Source organism: Lactuca sativa, chromosome 8 (genome assembly GCF_002870075.4).
Source record: "Lactuca sativa cultivar Salinas chromosome 8, Lsat_Salinas_v11, whole genome shotgun sequence".
Taxonomy (NCBI): domain Eukaryota; kingdom Viridiplantae; phylum Streptophyta; class Magnoliopsida; order Asterales; family Asteraceae; genus Lactuca; species Lactuca sativa.
In genome coordinates, this window is record NC_056630.2 from 296,520,710 (window position 1) to 296,543,024 (window position 22,315).

General features: G+C 31.2%; 1 protein-coding gene, 1 long non-coding RNA gene and 1 pseudogene across 2 annotated transcripts; 2 read left to right on the top strand and 1 right to left on the bottom strand.

The window, feature by feature from the left end:
* Positions 1-5,942: 5,942 nt before the first annotated feature.
* Positions 5,943-7,410, top strand: LOC122195561 (probable inactive poly [ADP-ribose] polymerase SRO3). The gene is made up of 4 exons (XM_042897567.2): positions 5,943-6,530; positions 6,682-6,920; positions 6,996-7,108; positions 7,204-7,410. The coding sequence occupies exons 1-4, from the start codon at positions 6,037-6,039 to the stop codon at positions 7,300-7,302; spliced, it is 945 nt and encodes a 314-aa protein (XP_042753501.1). The 5' UTR covers positions 5,943-6,036; the 3' UTR covers positions 7,303-7,410.
* A 353-nt stretch (positions 7,411-7,763) lies between these two features.
* Positions 7,764-8,440, top strand: LOC122195306 (uncharacterized). Its single transcript, XR_006185581.2, has 2 exons — positions 7,764-8,091; positions 8,186-8,440. It is a non-coding gene; the product is annotated as an uncharacterized LOC122195306 (long non-coding RNA).
* An 11,341-nt stretch (positions 8,441-19,781) lies between these two features.
* Positions 19,782-21,331, bottom strand: LOC111884897 (E3 ubiquitin-protein ligase UPL5-like; annotated as a pseudogene).
* Between the last annotated feature and the right edge of the window lie 984 nt (positions 21,332-22,315).

Consider the following 22,315-nt stretch of genomic DNA (forward strand, 5'->3'; position numbering starts at 1 on the left):
AAAGTTATACCAATACCGATTGCAAAACCAAAATGATAAAAGCCTTTTGAAATTGTCTTTTATTGTTCCTCCAAAAACTCCACCCATAATCAAAATATTGATATAAAATTTAACCTAATCTAATCTAAAAGAAATGAATTATCCAGGAATATTAATTTGTTCCAAAAGTAAGGAAGAGCAAAAGAAAGGAGAGACACCAAAAGCCCCCTCCCCCTTCCTATTTCTCTTGTGATGCTTCCAAATGCCATATATTTTGTTTTTTTAGAAAGTGATTCATATACAATAATTTGTAATTTAAAATTATATATATATATATATATATATATATATATATATATATATATATATATATATATATATATATATATATATATATATATATATATATATATATATATATATATAACATAAATTGTCGAGTACAGAGAAAAAAATATTCGAATCATTTTATATATGTTGCGTTTTTCCTTACTACATACTAACACAAAAAATGAGATTTTACTTTATATATTGAGCTGCTCTATTAATTTTTTTAAGCTGCAAAGATTATTCATTTGTGGGTTTCAACAAATTAAAGAATGGGCTTCATATTGGGCTGCCGGAAATTAAGAAATGGGTTGTAGATTAGGCTACCATTACATCATGTTCGACATCACTCTGTCCAACTGTTTAGCAGGCCAAAAACTGGACCAAACGTCATCCCAATCCACTTATTTTTGGTCAAATCAATGAGTTGGGAGTAGGCATGCATAAACCGGTTTTTTTTTTCTAAACCGGACCGGTTCAGAAAACCGGTTCAGTTCTGGTCAAGTTAGTCAACACCGGTTCACCCCAAAACCGGTTCGGTTCTAAACCGGTCCAGCCTCAAAATAATTTGTACCTTTGTAAACCGGTTCGGTTCTCTAAAAACCGGTTCAGAAAACTGGTCCAAATACAGTTTCGAAAACCTGTTCAAAAAGGGTTCAAAATCGGTTCGATGGAAAAAAAGGTTTTTTCAATTTTTTTTTGTTTTTAGGCTAATAACTGAAAAATAGGATTTTTTTAATCTATTGCTTTTAATGTGAAAAAAAAAGGGGGGGGGGGGGGGGGGGGGGGGGTCTAGAGTAGGTTACTTGGAAATGGGGGAATGAACTCGGAAGGCTTAGGCTTTTGGTAATACACACATACAAACACACGTCCATATATATGCCAAAAAGGTCTTTTTTTTTTTTTTTTTTTTTTTTTTTTTTTTTTTTTTTTTTTTTTGATGTTTGTGTATATGTACAAAAACATAATGTATGTATAAAATTGTTCAAATTGAATCAACACATTTTTTGGAGCAATTTTCAACCTTCTTTTTTCATTTTTTTTTTGTTTTTTTATATTGAAAATACATAATACAACTTCAAACATAAAAACACAAAACATCCAAATTGTCAAACTAATACATCTTCAAATATAAAACATTGATGTTGTTGTAGTCTTCATTCCAAGTCCGTAGTCATTGTATTTATTCGTCATCCGTCATGTCGTTGCGTAATCTTCTCTCATACTCGATCTCTTCTAGGGTGAGTGGCACCGACATTCCCATCGCTACTTCTTCCTCATGTACTCGTGTTTCGGCATGCAACGATGTGCCTTCTAGTACTTCAATGTCTTGTATCTTTTCCACGCCATCAAGGTAGCATTTCAAGCAAATGCACACTTACACCGACAAATGGGTTAGTTTTGCTCTTCTTGGTGATATTACCCTGCCACTAACAGAAAAAGTTGATTCCGAAGCTACCGTAGAAGCTTGGGAGCTTAGTAGATCACGGGCCATAGCGGCTAGAATCGGAAATTGGGTTTCCTTTCCTTTCCACCAAGCCAAAATATCAAAATTTTCAAACTCTTGAATACTCATTTGAGACAAGAAATCGGAACCAATGTACCTTCCGAGCTCGTTACATGGGGTGTTAGACCGAGCTCGTTTGGAGTTTTCATTCCTCAAAGTATTATAAAGCCTAATTGTTTCGTTATTTTGGTGAGAAGTGGATCCGGATGCCTCCGTATTTTGCATCATGTCATAAATATTTGTTGAACCATATTTTGTTAAATAAACTTCAAACAAATTTTGAAAAACTTTGTTAAATTTTGAAACTTCCTTTGATGCATAATCCATGTCATCATCCAATAAACCCAAATCGTAACAAATATTTTCAATTAAAGTCTCAACCCCCCAATATTTAGAGCCGGATTCAAAGCGGCGGAACAAATAATAATGGGAGACATTTCTTGAAAATATTTTTTTAACTTTGCTTTCATCGGTTTCATCATATTAGCAAACATTGTGCTCCTCATTTCAAACTCATTTATTTTCGCACACATTAAAAAAATTTGGTTTAAAACTAAATAACTTGTAGGATAATAAACACCCGATAAAAAAATAGTTGCTTTTTTAAAGACATCAAGCATGTCCGTAACAAGTTTGATAGTATCACAACTTGATTTCGGATAAGCCGTAACCTTATTACGGTTCGCAAGGTTGTCATGGAACATTTTTAAAGTATCTTTTTGACGTAAGGCACATTCAAACATTTTGCAAGTGGAGTTCCATCGGGTATTATTTTCCCAATTCGGACCTAAAAAGAGGGCATTCGCATCGACACAAAATTGCATATAATTATGATATCGAGCGTTACTAGAACTAAAAATATCTTTTAGCATGTCTTTGAAACCATCTTTTATAGTTTCAATGTTAGTTAGTCCATTTTGCACAACCAAATTAATGATATGTGCAACACATCGACTATGAAAAAAAACACCATCGCAAATTGGTTTATATTTTAGTTTTAGTTGTCCAACCACGATGGTGTTGTTAGAAGCATTATCAAAAGATATAGAAAAAATATTTCCTTCAAGTTTATAAGTTTTGATCACACAATCTAAAATTTTAAATAAATTTCTACTGGTGTGCGGGTACTCAAACAATTCAAACGTAATCGTACGCTTCATCATTACCCAATTAGTTGGATTAATCCAATGAGCGGTAACACAAAGGTACGCATCCGGTGAACCGTGAGGAGCCGTCCAAACATCACAAGTTAAATTCACACCGGTTTCTAAAGATTGAAATCCTAAAATCATCAATTCATTTTTTGCAAGTTTCCACATTTCAATACAATCACGTCTAATAGAAGTACGACTCACATGGAAATATCGTGGTTGGAGAGTATCTTGGATGAGTGAAGTCAATCGTTTGTTGTCGAAGTGGTCAAAAGACAAACATTCTTGAATCACGAACTTCGCCATCCTATCCCGAACTTTAGCCATATCGTAACTCCACAATGTTGCTTCATTCGCCATTGTTGTTTGATTATGTCCCGACCCAAATTTCACCGCGGGGCGTCTTTTGGTCATATGAGTTTTCAATGTCGAATTCCCTTATTCATTAAAAAAAGCACCACATTTCTTGCATCACACTTTTTTTGTACCGTTCAACATTACATACAAATCGTAGTTGCACCAAATAGCCGGATTTCTATTTGTTTCTTTGATGCTAACAAGGGTAAGATTGTTTGATGAATCTCCAACACCAATGGAAGCCGAATCCATTGTTTGAATTAAGAGCGGTTTTTGAACTAAGAGAAGTTTTTTGAGGTTTGGTTAAGGTAAATTTGAGACCTAAACATGTAATACATATATATATATATATATATATATATATATATATATATATATATATATATATATATATATACTATAAGGAATGGTTAATATGGTAAAAAAGGAGCAAAAATCGAGTCTTGAGCAGCCTCAAACGGCTATATTGCCGTTAGGAAAAGACAAACAAACCGTAACAATAAAAAAACCGGTTCAAACTGGTTCAAAACCGGTTCACCAACGGCTAGTTCGCAATCCGGTTCAAAACCGGTTCAACACACCGGTTCAGGGCTAAACCGATTCCAAACCGGTCTCGAGGGTAAAAAATACGAACTGGTAACACTCGACGATTCGGTTCATTATGGGTTCGGTTCATATGTATGAACCGGTTCAGGGCTAAACCAGTTTCCGGTTCACCAACCGGTTCGGTCCCTAAACCGGTTTTTTTGCCCATGCATAGTTGGGAGGACGCCTCAAAATTTCAGCTCAGCCGGAAAATGTTTGCCCCTCCATTCGATCGTTTTAAGAAAGTCATGCAATGTTGTCAAAAATCCAAAAATCTTTTTATATAATTTTGTTTTTATTCTCGCTCACGAATTTTTCTACGTGACTTTAGTTGTGGTTATAAGGTTTTTCATTTTGCTTTTATAGATGCTTTAAAGTACCAACATGCTCGTACAAAACCATATAAAATTAACTTAAACGGATAAAAATATCCAAAACAATAATTCTGCAACAAAAAGATTAAAAATGGTAAAACTAAAATCAAATACGTTAATAAATACTAAAATCAAAGTTATCACTACTCGCCCACCTAAAAAATGATTTCAACATCCTTATATTACATTATATTTAATTAAAATGAAACATTTTGTTCGTTTAAAAAGATAAGTGACATCACATAAATAAAAACAAAAGACAATACATGAATAAAAATAAAAAATATTGCATAAAGAAAATTTTAAAAAAGTATAATTTTTTTGTATTTTTTCCGGATCATCTTTTGCATTGCTAACATAGTCCCAAGGTCTTCACTTTGAACATTATCGGATGACACTTTCAGAATTTTCATCAGTGATAAGTTAACATATGGTGCTCACGTCTCAAAGTAATCTTCTCTTTTTTTTAGTTCAATGTGTTGTTTTGAGGAAATTGTGTATTTATACATATACTGGTTAGTAAAAAAATATAGTTATTTTTCTATAGAATTTAAAAGTAAACACCATAAAAAAAAATTGAATAGAATGTGGCTTTGGCAACAAATCACCACATCACGTCTATAGGGTTTGAAATTTGCACGTTATAACACATACCATGTAGGCATCAAGCCCCTTTTGTGCTTCCAATACCATACAACATAATACGTTCCGATAATAATTATCATTTCAAAAATATAGTCATTTTAGATTTGAATCTCACAAGTTTCAACCAAAATAGGTCCATCTAGGGGTGCAAATGAGTCGAGTCGAGCCCGAGCCTGGCCAGGCTCGGCTCGGGCTCGTTTAAGTTATATAAGACTCGAGATCGAGTTCGGCTCGGTTTGAGCTTCCTTGTACTGAGCTCGGCTCAAGCTCGTAAAGAATTATACAAGCTCGGCTCGGGCTCGACTCGTTTTTTATCCGATGTGTCTAAATAAGCTTAAGCTCGGCTCGAGCTCGTTTACTAATACCCTAAATCCATAATTTCCTTAATATGTTTTTATTTTAATATATTTAAATAATATTAAATTATATTATATAAAGGCTCGTTTAGGCTCGCGAGCCTAATCAAGCTTAATAACATAGGCTTGAGCTCGAGTTCGTTTAATAAACGAGCTTAATATTAAGCTCGAGCTCGGCTCGGGCTCGTTTAAAATCGATTTCGAGTCGAGCTTTTAACGATCCGATCTCGAGTAGCTCGCGAGTAGCTTGACTCGTTTGCATCCGTAGGTCCATCATTCCAAAATAAACGATAATTCGATTTAAATTGTGTGCAATGTATGATAAAAAAAAAACTTGATTAAGAATAAAATGAATCAAATAAACCATGAACTAAACTTTGCCCAAGTTGAACTTGTACCCTACAAAATGTTTTAAATAATTTTCCTTGGAAGACTTTTAGATTTCATCAAATATATAACTACATAAACAAAGAAATGATAACCATTCTAGATATATGTGTTTCAGTTTCATCAAATGTAGAATTCTAGATAATGTTTTAACATAAATAAAGGACTAAAAAGTAAAATAGATTATTTATTAAAATTAGTATCGATAGTGATTAGTCAATATTAAACTTTAATTGTTTCTTGCTCTGTTTATTTAACCTCTTCATCTCCCCCGATTCCCACACCACTCCAATCAAAATTTCCACTTCGAATCTATTTTTGAGAATTCTGCATTTGTAATTCCTTCACAACTTATATCAATCAGCAGCATGGATCAACCTGTTCATAATCAAGATCAAGAATATATTACAATCGAAGACGATGAAATCACTAAGCCGGATTCCGATTCCGAATCAAATACCAAAGTAGCTGTTCCCAGTTACTGGCAATCTGGAATTTTCAGAAACAACAACCAGTTGATGTTGCGTAGAGTTGAGAAAGGAACCAGTGAATACGTGAATGTCGCGAGGAGTTTTATCAATGGGATGAGGAGTTTCGAGAACCATGTTGACGTCGTTGCGATTCACCGGAAGAATTATAAATGGAGTGTGATGGATGAGGCTCGCGCGGAGGCGTTTAGGCGTTTTGCGACGGCGGTTGCCAATAGAAACGGCGGAGATCCGAACATCAGGTTTGGTTGGTACGGCGGTTTTCGTGAAGAGATTCGTGACATTTTGTGTTATGGATTTCGTCGATTGGAAAAGAGTTCGTCATCTTATGGCCGCGGTGTTTACTTCTCTCCGGTGAACAATTCAAATGCGAGGTTAGTAACATTTCCTCTCGATTCATTCATATCTCCATTCTTTTTATCAATTTGTTACAATTAAGTTCATTATATGCTTCAATTCGAATGCGATTTTGTTTAAATCTGTTCTTGGTGTTCATATCAACTGTTCTTCTTCTTCTTCTTCCAGTCAAAAATCGATAATAGCTGATTCAGATGGAGCGATGCATGTCTTACTATGTCGCTTGATTTTAGGGAAACTCGAACCAATTCCTTTTGGTTCACAAATCGATCATCCGACATCGACAGAATTCAATTCGGGTGTCGATGATCTTTCATCACCCAAGAGATACATCATTTGGGAACCTTACATGAACACCTTCGTTCTTCCCCTTTTCATCGTCACCTTCAAAGCAAATTCATTAATAGGTGAAAATTCTTAATCTCTATGACCCAATTTGTTAAACAGAATTTGTTTCAAGATTGATAATCGCATTTTTTTAGGAGTAAGAAAGGAAAGGTGGCATGCTATGATGAAAATTCTGTTGACGAACTTCCCCAAGTATCTGAGTTCTTCAAAGATGGCTTTTATTAAAAAGCTTCATTATGATTTTTATGTAAAGTTTTTCGATTGAATCTTTCTTTCTTTATATCATCGCTTACGATGAATGAGTTATTAAATCTAATGATTAATTAACATTTTATTTTGCAGAAAAAGAAGATATCAGGAGAAACATTCGTAAGAAACTTACGAATAATTGCTGGAGATGATATTATAAGGGAGATAATTCGAGTTCATAATACATCGTAAAAGGCCATATTTGTTGATGATATCGTTAGATATTATATCGTTTTTGGGTGAAATGTTTTGGGATTTTGTTAATTGTATATGAAGGTAAATTCACATTTAAATAGAAAAAAAAATACCACTTTGCATAACAATTTATTTTAGTATGTTTACTATTCAAGTCAACAAATTCTAGGTAAGGATAGTGTAAAAAACCAAAATAAATAAACGATAAATAGTTTTAGGACAAAACTGTAAAATTGGTCCCTGTGGTATGCATTTTTTTGGGGTTTTAGTCCAAACCACGACTTTTATGGCTTCGTGGTCCTTTTGAGCTAGTTTCGTTGCAGATTTGGTCCCTCAGTAAACTAAAATGACTATAATACCCTTGGGGTGTTTATTTTCTATTTTTCTTTCATTTTTTTAAAGTTTAATAATGTTTTATTCAATTTAATAATTAAAATATAAAAGCTCTCTCTCTCTCTCTCTCTCTCTCTCTCTCTCCACATGGGTTAAAATCAGGACAAATAAAAGAGAGATCGGAGTTGCAGGTTTTGCTGTCTGTACATTTACTCGACTTCATCCCTTTCATCTCCAGTCTCTACCTTTCTATGGTTCACACACGATCACCCTAATTTCATCCAAACACGATTTATAAATTTAGACCTCTCAGACAACAAAATTGCTGGAGAAATACCAAGTTGAATCTGGGAGGTTGGAAATGGAGGTTTTTCATATCTGAACCTTCCTCCGCTTTTTGTCCTCAATCTGTATTCCAATCGCCTCACTAGGGTGATTCCGGTTCCACCACAAGTTGCTGCCTTCTTTGATTTCTCCAACAATCTTTTCAATTCTTCACTTCCTTAAAGCATTGGGGTAAACCTCATTTATGTCTATTTCTTTTCAGTCTCTAACAATTTACTCACTGGGGAATCTTGGGGGTACTAAACCTACAAATTGTAAGCAATGAAGATCTAAATTAGATGCAAGCAAAAAACGAAATCAGATGAAGATCATCGCCTCCTTCCCAAATTTATTCGCCAAGGGTTTTTCAGATGGTAACTCAAGAATCGAAAGCCTAAATTTGAATCAAAACCGAAATTGTGCGTGTTTATGTGTATTAATTCCCTCAAATGGAATCAGATAGTGTGTTTCTGTTTTTTTTGTGTTTTCTCATTTCCGAAATTGATTTATGTGTGTGTTTTTCTTTTTGGAGAGTATGTGTTCTCATTTTTTGAAATCAATTTGTTTGTGGGTGTTCATCCCCCATAAACTGATTTGTATGTGGGTGTTCTTGAATGGCATGTATGGTATTGTGAGTTGGATTCCCGTCCGACAGTACACAACGAGAGTAAAAAGGGAAAGCAGTTGGTGTAGTGGGGTGGCGAGCTGCCTCCGGCGGCTTTCCTACCTTCGGTGTTGGAGTCCGGCTCGGATTGACGAGAAGGAAGGGGAACAACAACAACGATGGATGGTGGCCGGAAAAACAACTCTACCACCGGTGGGGAGTTCTTAGTCGTAAATAAAGGAAGAGGGGGTGGAGTTTGTAGAGAGAGAGAGAGAGAGAAAGGTGGGTCTCTCATTTTTTTTAATAATTAAAATGAATAAATAATTATTAAATTAAAAAAATTAAATTTAAAAATGGAAAATAAATACCCCAAGGGCATTACAGTCATTTCACTATTCAGAGGGACCAAAAACGCAACGGAACTAGCTCAAAAGGACCATCAATCCAAAATAGTCGTGATTTGGACTAAAACCCCAAAAAACTGTATACCACAGGGACTATTTTTGCAATTTTGTCTAGTTTTAGGTTAGGAAAAATGATTTACAAGCCCAACGAAGTTTCTAAACTGTTCAAAAAATCTCAATCATGTTTTGTCTGTCCAAAAAAACCCAACGAACTTAACATTTTCTTTAAAAAACCCAACTAAGTTACACTTTCTTGAAAGTCAAATAAGAGAAAAAAATGACGTGCCTTATTACCGGATCGGGAAAATGACTTGTTAGACCAACAAAGTTTCCAAAACGTTTAAAAAACTCCAATCATGTTTTGACAGTTAAAAAAACCCCCAATGAACTTAAACAAAACAAAATTGAGATTTTTTGAACGGTTTGGAACATTGTTGGGCTTTTTAGACAAAAAGTTAAGTTCGTTGGGATTTTTTGAACATACAAAACATGATTGAGATTTTTTGAATGGTTTGAAAACTTTGTTGGGCTTTTAAGTCGTTATTCCTTTTAGGTTAAGAACGTAACGTATCTATAGTTTTCTAACCATATATCCATAAATTTTAATTTTTCAACAACAATAGCAATGTACTTTATATTTTTACGAATAAGGTGATAAAGCAACATTATTTTATTTTGCTATGAGTATGGACAATGTTGTTTATTTGCTTTTATTGTTATATAGATATATGTATGCTTCTAATAATGGATAAAAATTATATGTATTCTTTTAATGTGTGTAAAATAACCAAGAACATTACTATTATAAGTAAAGAATTGTAAGTATGTTGGTGTAAAAAATATCTAAGGTGGTTGAGTTGAGTTACACATTATTGGTAAAAGAAAATATAAGTATGCTCTTATTATTGTGGGTAAGGAAATAAAAATATATTGCTAATATGGGTCAAGAATAAAATGCGTTGCCTATATTGAAAAAATAGTAAAGTACATTGTTACGTTATGCAATATACCCTTAAATATCGAAAAAAGTTGAAAAACTAAAGTAACACCCACAAATTTGAGCTATTAGATGTTTAAGATATAATAATACTATCTCCGTCCCATATTTATCGTCCGTTTTTTATTTTTAAAATATTTATTTTTCAACTTTGACATTTAATATTTTTGCAATTGATATATAATACTGATGCAAAATATTTGAATGTATTGTGTTTTAAATGTCTTCTCATTGTTATAAGTTGCATCAAAGATTTTATGACACAAATATAAATATTTAAGGTTAAAGTTAAAAAATAAATACTTCAGAAGTCAAAAGTCGACAATAAATATGGGACATAGAGAGTAATAATTATATATCTTATCGAACAATTAAAATCATTGAATAGGGTAATTGTTTTTTATACGCGTTATGAGCTAATAAATTTTTATCATATATTCGTATACATGATATGTAAACAAATATTATTAGTATTATAATATTGGTAGAAAAACTTAATATAAAATTTATCGTTAAGCGATAAAATAACATTAAAAATAAAAGGTTATTTAGGTTAAATAATCTAAACGAAAGTCGTAGAAACCGTAACCACGAGCACACAGATATAAAGAACGCTTAAATCTGACTTCGTATGAGGAAGTTGTGATTTTTCGAAGTTTCGCATTCGACACGATATAATGTATGTGTCATAAAATGTGAGATAGAGTTCGGTTGCTCGTTAAATAAAACATTTTAAATGAAAGTTGTAGTACTATTTGATACGAAATCGACAATATAAAGAATGTCGAAAGCGAAGCTCGTATACATGTTATTACATGTTACCACACTCAAAAGGAGCCACATCATCATCCTAGTTATAAATGGGTGTTATAACACCAAATGTGGTAATGGGCAAAACCAAATAACATCTAATAACACCATTTTTTTTATATTTTATTTTATGTTTGTAATTCTCATTTCTCTATTTTGTTTTAATTTTTTAATTTATGTCATAATAATTTTTAAAAAACATATGAATTAAATAACACATGATTAAATTAAATACTAATTAAAAAGTACATTACAGCGAAAAAACATAAAACGACATTCCAACGAAAAAAATAAAACCATGTTGGAGGTTCGTCTTCCGATTGCTCCACAATAGGTGGAATTGAACTTGGTGCAGTTCTTGCTTATTTGAGTCAATTTGCTACTCAACATGTCGTGATTATGGTAATTTTCATCTTTATTCAAAAGGCTACGAAATTTCCCGATCACGGCTTCCCAAAAGGCAACTCTTCGCATGTCGTTTCCTTGCATTGGATTTTTTGATGTCCCACACCAAGCCACCGCCAATGCGTACTCCTCGTCTGCGGTCCACCATGTTGGAGGTTCGTCTTCCGATTGCTCCACCGCAACCGATTTCCCTTTCCTTCGTGATATCCCTTTTTGGTCCGTTTTTTCCGCCCCCCCTTGCGTCTCGGGTACAGTTTGTTGGGTGGGTTGTGGTTGTGTGGTATTTTATTGCATTGTACCAAATGAGTTGAAAAAATTTTGTGGAAGGGGTGATACAGGATTGAAAAAATTGCCTTTAGTGTTGAGGATGTTCGCATACATTTCGTATTGTGCAAAACCGAGAGGCGGATGTGTATTTGTATTTGGAGGAGGAATGTTGGGGTTTTGATCCATAATATTCAAAAGATAAATTTTTTGAAGAATTTGAAATGTAGTTTGATATGAGATAAGAAATAACATGGATATATATATATATATATATATATATATATATATATATATATATATATATATATATATATATATTAGGCGTATAAAGGTAAAAACATTCAAATTATTTATTTATTTTTTTTTACATTTTTGACCGGTTTACAACGGTTGAAAAACGAAATGTATACGTTGAGCCTCGAAGAAATAGCCGTTTTCAAGCGTTACCACGATAACGCGTCGTAACGTAACACGCAAAAACGCCACCGGGTGCGGTGTTCCAGGCGTTATAACGCCGTGTTTGGAGGCCACGTCATAATAACGCCATTAGGCGTTGCCCGCTCCTAGCCGTCTAAGATCTAATCCCTAATCTAATCTAATAAATAAGTAAAATTTGTACAAGTGGTAGTCAAATAGCACCCCAATCGAATTTTCCCACTCTTTTTCTCATAATGTTAATTTCCGATATTGCCCAACATTAAACACATCGATTGCTTAATTGATGCATGTCAATTTGATTGTTTCCTGCAACATTCAAACAAATGGAAAGTAAATAATCATTATTTAATTTAAAACGATAAAGATATCTTTCAAATATATCATGCTTATCAATTCCTTAAAAAGCGTAAGTTACCTAATCAATTTATTTTAAATACATTATCACCGTTAGTTTCATTCACAACGAATCCAAATTTTAGAGCAAAAGAGAACGTAATATTATATCTTGAAGTCGCCTTCTGTTATTCTTTTAGGTATGGTATTAAAAGTTTTTGTTATGATTATTGAATGTGTTCATCTTGAAGTTGCCTTCGATTTGTTTGTATATGTACCTGTTACTGTGTGTATAGGTACATCTGTTTGTTTGTATGTAAATGTATTTGTCACTGTTAGTGTATGTATATATTTGTAATAGCGATGTAATATATTGTTTATAGTCACTCTTTATGTCAATGGTTTAAACATTGTATATGTATCTGTTACCGTGTGTGGATATGTATATCTATCTGTTTGTATGTGAATGTATTTGTCCCTGTTTCTTTTTTCCATGATTTCTAATTAGTTATGGCATGTCATTATTAATGAAATCGAAATTCTGGTATGTATTGTTAATTTGATATACTGATTTATTCATCAAATTAAAAAAAAAATTGTTGTCATTCCTTGGGTTATTACTTTATATCTAAAAATGGATTCAATAACATGCAAATAGTCAAATTTTGCAAGAGTTTTGTATTCACTTTTTATCAAATAAATCAATTTCGGTGTATTCACTTTTTACAATGTGTATATGTACATTTATTTGTTTGTATGTTTGGTTATCTGTTTGTATGTTTGGGTTGTAAGTTTGTTTCTTTTTTCCTTGGTTTCTAATGAGCCATTTCTTTTATTTCCATCTTTATCTACAAATGACTCTTTTGAGCCTTTGTACATTGTTTTTGAGAAAAAAAAAGATGAGAGGTCATCATATTTACCATTGATGAGTTGAAATCAACCATGGCATATCATTATTAATGAAATCGAAATTTGGGTATGCTTGCTTTGTTAATTTGATACACAGATTTATTCATCAAATTGCAATTTTTTGTTGTCATTCCTTAGGTTATTACTTTATATCTGGAAATGGATTCAATAACATGCAAACATTGAAATTTTGCAAGAGTTTTGTATTCACTTTTTATCAAATAGATGAATTTCGGTGGAGTTATGTATTCACTTTTTATCAAATAACGAGTGTTTACAATCATAGGAAAGGATACCCTTGATTGAATATAGATGTACTTTGCAGATTTCGATAAACAGAAATTGAATGTATATGTAACATTATGTCGAACGATAATGTTTTCCATCTATATATGTGATGTAATATGTTTTTAACTTTTTGCATTTAATACTAACTGTTTAATTATAAAAAAAAGTTAATATTAATTAATTCTGTTAAGTGTTTAAACAGTATCTGCAAAAAGTTTATAATATATTGCTATTTTATCATTAAATGAAAGTACTTTGCTATTATAGTACATTTCTATTCAATCATATGCTTTCAATTGAAATGAAAAGTGCAAAATTGGTATTAATTTCAGTATGCTATCAATTATTTGCAGGAAATGAATATAAGTAATAAACTATACCTAAAAGACATTGAACATATTGCTGATGATTCACATCTCAAAGTACAGGTGCTAAAGATTTGGAATTTTATAAAGAATAATTGATTGAAATAATCGTCATGGACGAGGACGTTGGTTATATTTTTTTAAACCCACTAAATATTACATATGTTTCAATCAATAATTTTTTTATTTGTTTTAACATGGTACAAAATACCATTCTCGTGTTTTCAACCAAATTTTTTCCAGATTTGGTGACCTTTTAAAGGAAGGTCAAAGTTATATCATTTTAAAACCAAACATGGCGGCTGTTAGAAATGGTTTTAGTGTTACCGGTCAAAAACAGACCTTAACTTTGGATTGGAAAAGTATTGTAAAAAATGTGAGGATTTTTTAGGTCCAAATAATGGTTTTGTGTTTGTTGATTTTAACTCTATCATCGAATAGAAATGCCCAAGAGACTCATTCTTTATTAGGTGTTTATGTTTATTCCATTCACTTTTATAACTTGTGTAATTTATTATACATGTTAGTATGTTAGTATTTAACTTAATCTTATATATTATTTTTTATTAAAACTATGTAGATGTTATTGGACAAATTGTCTCATTTTGGCCACTTGAGACATCCAATCCTAACCCATCCAGGCATTACATAAAGATGACTATTAGCAACTTATAGTGAGATGATATTTATTTAATTTATTTATTATTTTTAATCATATTTTTTCATACTAATTAAATTCATTTTTTATTTAGGTCTGTACACCTCAAGGTCACTATATTTGGAAGTCAAGCACAACAAATGTCACAGTACATGAAAAGTAACCCCATGATTACTTGTGTTGTTATAGTGATGCAGTTTGTCAAACTTAACGTTTGGGATGGTTTGTTGTCGCAATATATATATATGTATATATATATATATATATATATATATATATATATATATACACACTAGCCGTCTACCCGCGCAAAGCGGCGGGCGGCGAATAGTTTGATCTCTTTAGAGTTAAAATCATTTTGCGTTCACTTCGAGAAATGAATATTAAATGATATCTATTTTTCAAGAGCATTACCATACCATATTAAGGGGGTGTTTGGCTAAGCTTTTTTAAAACAACTTATTATGTTCCACATCACTATAAGTTAAAAAAGTGTTTAGATTAAAATAACATATTCCGATGGGGAATCTCTAATACGTCATTTTTTCATAAGTTACCCTACACTTACTTATTAACTTATAATCTAATAAACTAATAAGCAATAAGCTTTTTTTGCCAAACACCCCCTAAATGGTTATTACTTCCATTTATACATACCCAAACCACTTGTACTGTTTATCGTCCTCTTTTTTTTTTTTTTCTTTTCTTTAATTCCTTTATTAATTTAATGTCCTACTAAGTAAAATGCTAAAATATATAAATAATAGTTTATAAAAATAAACCTTTAGAATATCAGGTGTTGTGATTCAAAAGTCGATAAATAGGCCTTTGAGAATGCCAAAATACTCAGGTGTCAACTTGTTTATTATAATTTTAAACCAAGTTTGGTTACAAATTAAAACATTTTCAACGATGGTATGTAATTCAAGGATTCATATTGATTTAGGTTCTCAAAACCTTAAAATATTGAACAAAATCTATATAGAACCTTATAATAAGGACAATAATCACCGTAATCAGGAAGTCCATGTGATGAAACTTGATAGTATAAGGACCAATGATGAAAAATGTTTCATTTTTAGACTAAACAAGATGAAAAATATACAAACTACCTTAATCATGTCAAATCTTGTGTTTAACCGTTCTTTATTGCAAAAGTAAGATGCCAAAATATACAAACTAATGATAATACAATGCTCTAACTGGCCCTCTTGGTTGAGTTTTTTAAACCTGCAAAGCCAACACATTAAAAAAACATAGTAAAAACCTTTTTAGAAACAAACCTGATATAATAAAACCTTCACCCAATATATTTATAAGATAAAAATACAAAAAGTTAAAAATGATGAAATCAATTACAAGTAAGGATTAAAATAAAAACTTGTTAATAAAGAGCCATCTGCAGGAGGGATATTTGAATCAACATGTATTTTCTGATGGTTTCAAATTTTGAATTATCCGAAATTCAGGGAATGAGATAGAATTTGTTGAGAAATATAATGATTCAAAGCACAGGTTAAAATTTAATATTATTTTATTGATGACTACTTGTACTATTAGCTTAATGATTTGAACGTCTTAAAAAAATAATATTATTATATTCAGTCTATTTTTAGAAATAGTGAGATTTCTTTTATAAGATACTAAAGATATATATATATATATATATATATATATATATATATATATATATATATATATATATATATATATATATTCAATATACTTTTATTGACTAATCTATTTTTACAGGAATTTGTCAAGCCCAAAGTCATTTTGATGTAACCAAAATGTTCATTATTTCTGACATTGTCGAAATTAACGAGTTTAAGAAATAGTTAGTTTGTTTTTATTTTTATTTAAATTTTTTTATATTGTTTTTTTATTTAAATCAATACAATTTCTTATATTTAATAAAGTAATTTTAAACATTACATATTGAAAACTGATAATAATTACACTCCTAAGCTACTCTTCTTCTTTTATAGAATTTTAAAGAGGATTTCCCTTTAAAAACTGTTTGAGAGATCAGAGAACCATTGAAGGTATATTTCTTTACTTTATATCTTTTAATTTTATTTAAACATCGTATGATTTTTTTAAATTTTACATTTAATTTGATATAGGAAATGAAATTTCTATTAGTTAGTTACATCGTCAATATAAGACAGAATCCACCTTGGTATTACAATGCGTGCTACAAATGTGGAAAAAGGATAAACACAGTGCCCAAAACTAATCTTTCCTATACCTCCCCCGACAAGATTTCAAAAAGTGTTGTTATTAAATGTAAAATGCAGTTTGCAATGATTCGAATTTTCATACTGCTACAAAGTATACACATATCTATTTATATTAATCATTTCAATCTTTCAACAAAATTACTATTAATCTAATATTTTTTTTAGGTATATAATTCCAATCAACATACAAGATCATACTAGCACCATCAAATTTACTCATTTTGATAGGAAAACGAAAAGGTTGTTGGATATAAATGCATTCGAGTTGAAAAAAATACATGAAGCGGTATAATATTTTATTCATATTTTTCTATCAAATAACATTTTATTTGTTTTAATATATTAAACAATCTTCTTACAGGCTGGCGACAATTTGCAACTATTTCCAAATCAAATGAACGTCTTGAGAAACCGCAAATTTGCGTTTCTTGTAGATATTATATCCTACAATGTCAACAACGATAATAATATATACACCATTGTCAAACTTACAGAAGATGTGTCCATTATTTCCGAATTGGAAAGTAAACTAGAACTTATGGTACATAATGTTTTAATGTTCAACATTTATATTTGTTTTTTATTTACATACATAACGTTTTACATATTTCCATTTTATTTTCTAGAGTATTCAATCTGTGTCCTTAAATGAAGTACCCCTGGAATCAGATACAAACGGATGAGAGTTTTACTCCGTCAACAGTTGATAAATCATCCTCAACCAGTCCAATGAAAATATCAGGTGATTTGAAGCGCAACCTCCATGATATTTATGGCGTTGATGGTGGAGATGATTTGAGTTCAACAAAATCTAAAAGAAAATCAATAGGAGAGGGAAATCCACTTTTAGTTCCAAAAGTGGAAAAATAAGTTGTTTTCTGTTTTAACAAACAAATAAATTTGGTTGATGTTGGTTTGGTTTTAAAAAATGTTTGCTTATTTGGTACAATGATTGTTGGAAATGTAGGTTGTTATTGGACAAATTTTAAGACGATGATTCATTTTAATTTTATTCATTTTGGTTCATTTATTTATTGTTTTGGTTTTAATATAAACATTATTTTTATCTATTTGTTATATTGAATTAAAACATACATCATTTTCTTTTATCTTGACAATCATATCTTCAAATTCATATTAGTTCTGTTTATGATGTTATTTCATATTAATATTATTACTATGAAAATTAAATGTGCGTTTCCTAATTTATATATATCAATTAATTATATTTTAATTTATATTGAAAGTCTTATAAAATTTACATATCGTATCTTTTAATACAAATAAACTACTTTTATATAATATAAGTTTCTAATAAATTTGAACTTATTTATAAATTTCTTTTAAATTTTAATTGATAAATTTATGTAATAATCAGTATATTAGATCCCTTTTCAAATTTCTAATTTTAGAAAAAAAAATATTACTTTATATGTATCAAGGCTTCTTATGTCATTTGTCTTTAAAATTTACATTCTGCAAATTTAAAGACGATGGTTGATTTAAATTTTATTCATTTTGGTTCATTTTTCTACTGTTTTCCTTTTAATATAAAAATTATTTTTTATCTATGTGTGATATTTAATCAAAACATACATTATCTTCTTTTATCTTGACAATCAGCTCTTCAAATTCATATTAGTTCTGTTTATGATGTTATTTCAAGGTCTTCAAATTCATATTAGTTCTCTTTATGATGTAAAAATCAGTATACTAGATCCCTTTTCACATTTTTAATTTTAGAAAATATTACTTTATATGTATCAATGATTCTTATGTCATTTGTCTTTAAAATTTACATTCTACAAACTTTAAACTGTTCTATATACGGTTCTATGTAATTACATCAAAGAATTTCACTTTTGTATTTCTTTCACTGCTTTTGTTTTTATTTTAAATATGATTTCAATTTTAATCATTCAAAATATGATTTTATAGATTATATATACTTTTTATTTTATGAAAATTCAGAACGGGATCAATGAGAAGCATGTGTTGGAAGCTTTTCATAGATAAGTTGAATGCATTATCAATGTAATTTTTATTTATTTATTTATGATGGTGCAAAAAGGATGCCATTACCTTGACAATAAAAAATATTTTTATTTATTTATTAAATATAAAATTTAATTAAATAATAAATCCGACATTTAGGCAAAAAGGATGCCATTACCTCCATTAAAGTCGCATGTTGATCTTTAATCACGAACGTCATATATTTTCCAATTTAAACTCATTCTCTGGATTCAAAAACCAATAAATCAGGAATAGTCTACACTTGATTTGTAAGTCAAAGATATCAATATAACAAATACTATATAAATTTCGTCCATTTAATTGATTGTTTCCTAATTTTCTGTAATCCCTTATTAAATGCAAATCCTTTATTAAAATTAAATTGATTTGTAATCTACTAAATCCCATAAAATCAGTAACACAAAATTATCCAATATAATTTCAACAACAATAAATTCATAAAATCTAGGATGATATTGCGAAGATATTAAAAGAATAATTTTATATTTATAAATATACCTCAGAATGTGAAATCCATCATTTTGAAATTCCTCGTTCATCTTCTTTGTCTTTCAATTGCATCTACGAATCTTCTTTCGGCAAAGTTACGTCAATCTGCTTCATACAAGTTCTATTCCTCATTTCAATTCACACGTCAACTGCTTTTGATTTTAAAGCCCTTTTAATTCCTGCAAGATTTCCAAATTCACATATCAGGTTAGTGTTTTGAAATTAGATTACATGGTTTCTGTATGGATGTTGAAATTTGTTAGTCAATGGATTTTGTGGATTCCAATTCCATACTCATTTTTAACTAAATGTTGGAATGGAATTGAATTCCAATTCCAACCAAACTAAAGAAAAACATCGATCAAAAAGCATCTTGACTAAGAAAATACTATGTACCTTCCATAAATGCCCTTATAAAGGTACCAAATATACCCTTATAACTGGCAAACAACCTGTTATAACAGGTCATAATGGTGTGTATTTATTTATATATAGATAATGCATTTTTCAACCTAAACCATTAAAAAATATTAAAAAAAAAACAAGAAAATATTATGTACCTTCCAGAACCAATAAATATGTGGATCTGTATCTTTATATCCATTATATTCTGTATGTGCCTTCCAATCATCAACAGAAACATCACTTTCACTACCATGTAACATTCCATCAAGATCTTCAAGCTCTAAGCTTTTAAAACAACGTTTTTGAATCTCTTCATCTGTAACAATATCTGCAAATCCTCGAGCAAAATGTGTTACCTATAAGTCATAGAACAGCATGTAAAGAAATTTGACTTCATCACTGTAACAAGGGAGGTTTTGATTGTATGGCATTGGTATGAGAGTCCCAAAAGGTACATGGCTAATGATTGCATCCTTCAGAGGTCGTACAAATGCTACAAAATCACGGACGTCATTTGGGGAAGGACCAAAATTGGACTCCATACTTTAAATTGAACCTTCAGACAGCTTCTTTGCAAGCTCGTCTACAAATGGAAAAATCTCTTGAACTGTTATGACCACCTTTTTGTAGCCACTACCATCGTAGTATTTTGAATTTCTACCTATTTGACGTGCTCCACCATTGATCCTAGACTACTTCGACATAGTTTATATAGAGGATCCTCATGGGCAGTAGCTCTACCAAGCAATTTACAGAACTCTAATACTATAGGTGCGAACTCAGGATATATAGGTCTTGGTAACACGTTCCTATTGGATTTGATGAAATGTTGAATCGAGTCTTCGACACATTCTTTGTTGCTCGGATGAGGTAACCTGTAAAGCATTACCAGTGCTGCAATGGCGAATGAAGAGAGAAATATATTTAGGTAAGGAGCGGCATGGTCGATTCCGTCTTTAGGTGTCATGTTTAAGAATTCCATTAACCTGGATTTGACAGACTTTATGCAAACCCCTCTTTCGCCTTTACACATCCTGCAGATGACAGAAACTAAATAATCGACGACTTGCCAAGCTTGCGGATGTCCTGTGCTTCGCATTCGATCAACGAAATGCAACCCGGAGTCGTTTGTGATCCCACACATAGACAAGCTTTGCTCCCAGTGAAGCTGCTTCCCACAATATATTAACCTTTGCTCCATCAAGGGAATTCTAGTGGCGGATTGGATTTTTTCGTGATTCGACATGATTTTATCTTCAGGGTTTCCATAGAGAACTAGGGTTTTACCCCCCTGAGATCATCCGAACGAAGAATTTGGTGAAATTGGGGAAAGAACAAATGGAACTGGAAGAAGCCCTAGGTTGGAAATAAGGATGATGAGTGGTGATTTGATCAGGGAAGGAATTAAGGGTGGTAGTGGAAGAAGGAGAGTCGGGGTTAGGATCGTCTTTTCTCATCCTGACGGAGACTAAGTCGGAGGAGGAGAGGTCATCGTTGATGAAATCTTCGAGCTTTCATTTGATGTGTTTTTGAACGCAATCGATGATGGGGGAATCGAGGAGAGTCATTGAGGGTTAACTGGTGACGAGTGTCTATGGTCGGTTAGAGTCCATGGAAACAAAAACCCAAATACAGAATTCTGTGAAACCAACTGGGTTTTAGGCTTTTTGGTACGAAGACACACACAGAGATAAAAAGATAAAGAGAGGGAGTAATGAAGAAGACATCAGGAGAGAGAGTGGGTGGGGAGAGTATTACGATTTCTTGACCCAATTTCTTTCTGCATATAAAAGACATGTGACGAGTGAGAGTGCGTGTGGGTATCGAGTATTATTTGGATCCAACTCCGACCCATATTACACTTTGTAGTTGAAAATTGAAATACGTTTTGCTTGATTTTGTAATCATAACTTTTTGTCATTGAATCACAACATACATTTTTAGAACGCCTTAAACAATCCCCTATCCTAATAAATAAGTATAAAATTGCCACGTGACAATTGCTCAACCCCTCTCCTAGCTTTTTTCCCGCTCAAAATGTCTAACTGAAATACCAAAACTGCCCGTATGTTACTATTAAACTCTATAGCTATTAAATACAACCTATTCAATTGACTTATTTTTTATAAAAAATAATACATTAATAAACTAAATTTAATTTATATGTACATTTTAATAAACCATTTCAAAAAAATGACACGGTTAAATTGTATTGTTTTTGCTACTACTTAACAAGAATACTTAAAAATGACTACAAATTGAATTTCTACCCATTTGTTCGCTAAATAATTATTATATGAACTACTTAATTGTTATTTGTTAAGCATATTAATTTATAAACTAATTTGATTTATCTGTTAAGGTTGCAGACATACAATGCATTCACTTTCTTCTAAAAAGACTAGAAAACTAAATAGTTTCTATTTAGATAATACAAAAAATATTAATTTGGGTACTACATCATCACATCTATCATCAACTACAACGGTTAATACTTCGATTTACAAAGGTAAGTCTTTTCGTATAGAATTTTTATTATTTTTATTTCTTATTTTTTTAACTCACATAAAATTTATTTTAATAACATACACATTTATTAACATAAAAAAGTAGATAAATTGTCAAATTCTTCGTCCGCAACAAGTCAATATTCGTCGAAATTGGTAACCGATGCTTACAAAGGTACGTTTATTTCTTCAAT

Bases quoted from the DNA above. Each gene is read 5' to 3' on its own strand.
- LOC122195561 (XM_042897567.2), top strand. From the start codon at position 6,037: ATGGATCAACCTGTTCATAATCAAGATCAAGAATATATTACAATCGAA. The intron at 6,921-6,995 runs GTGAAAATTCTT...GCATTTTTTTAG, and splicing joins CAAAGCAAATTCATTAATAG to GAGTAAGAAAGGAAAGGTGG. The intron at 7,109-7,203 runs GTAAAGTTTTTC...TTTATTTTGCAG, and splicing joins AGCTTCATTATGATTTTTAT to AAAAAGAAGATATCAGGAGA.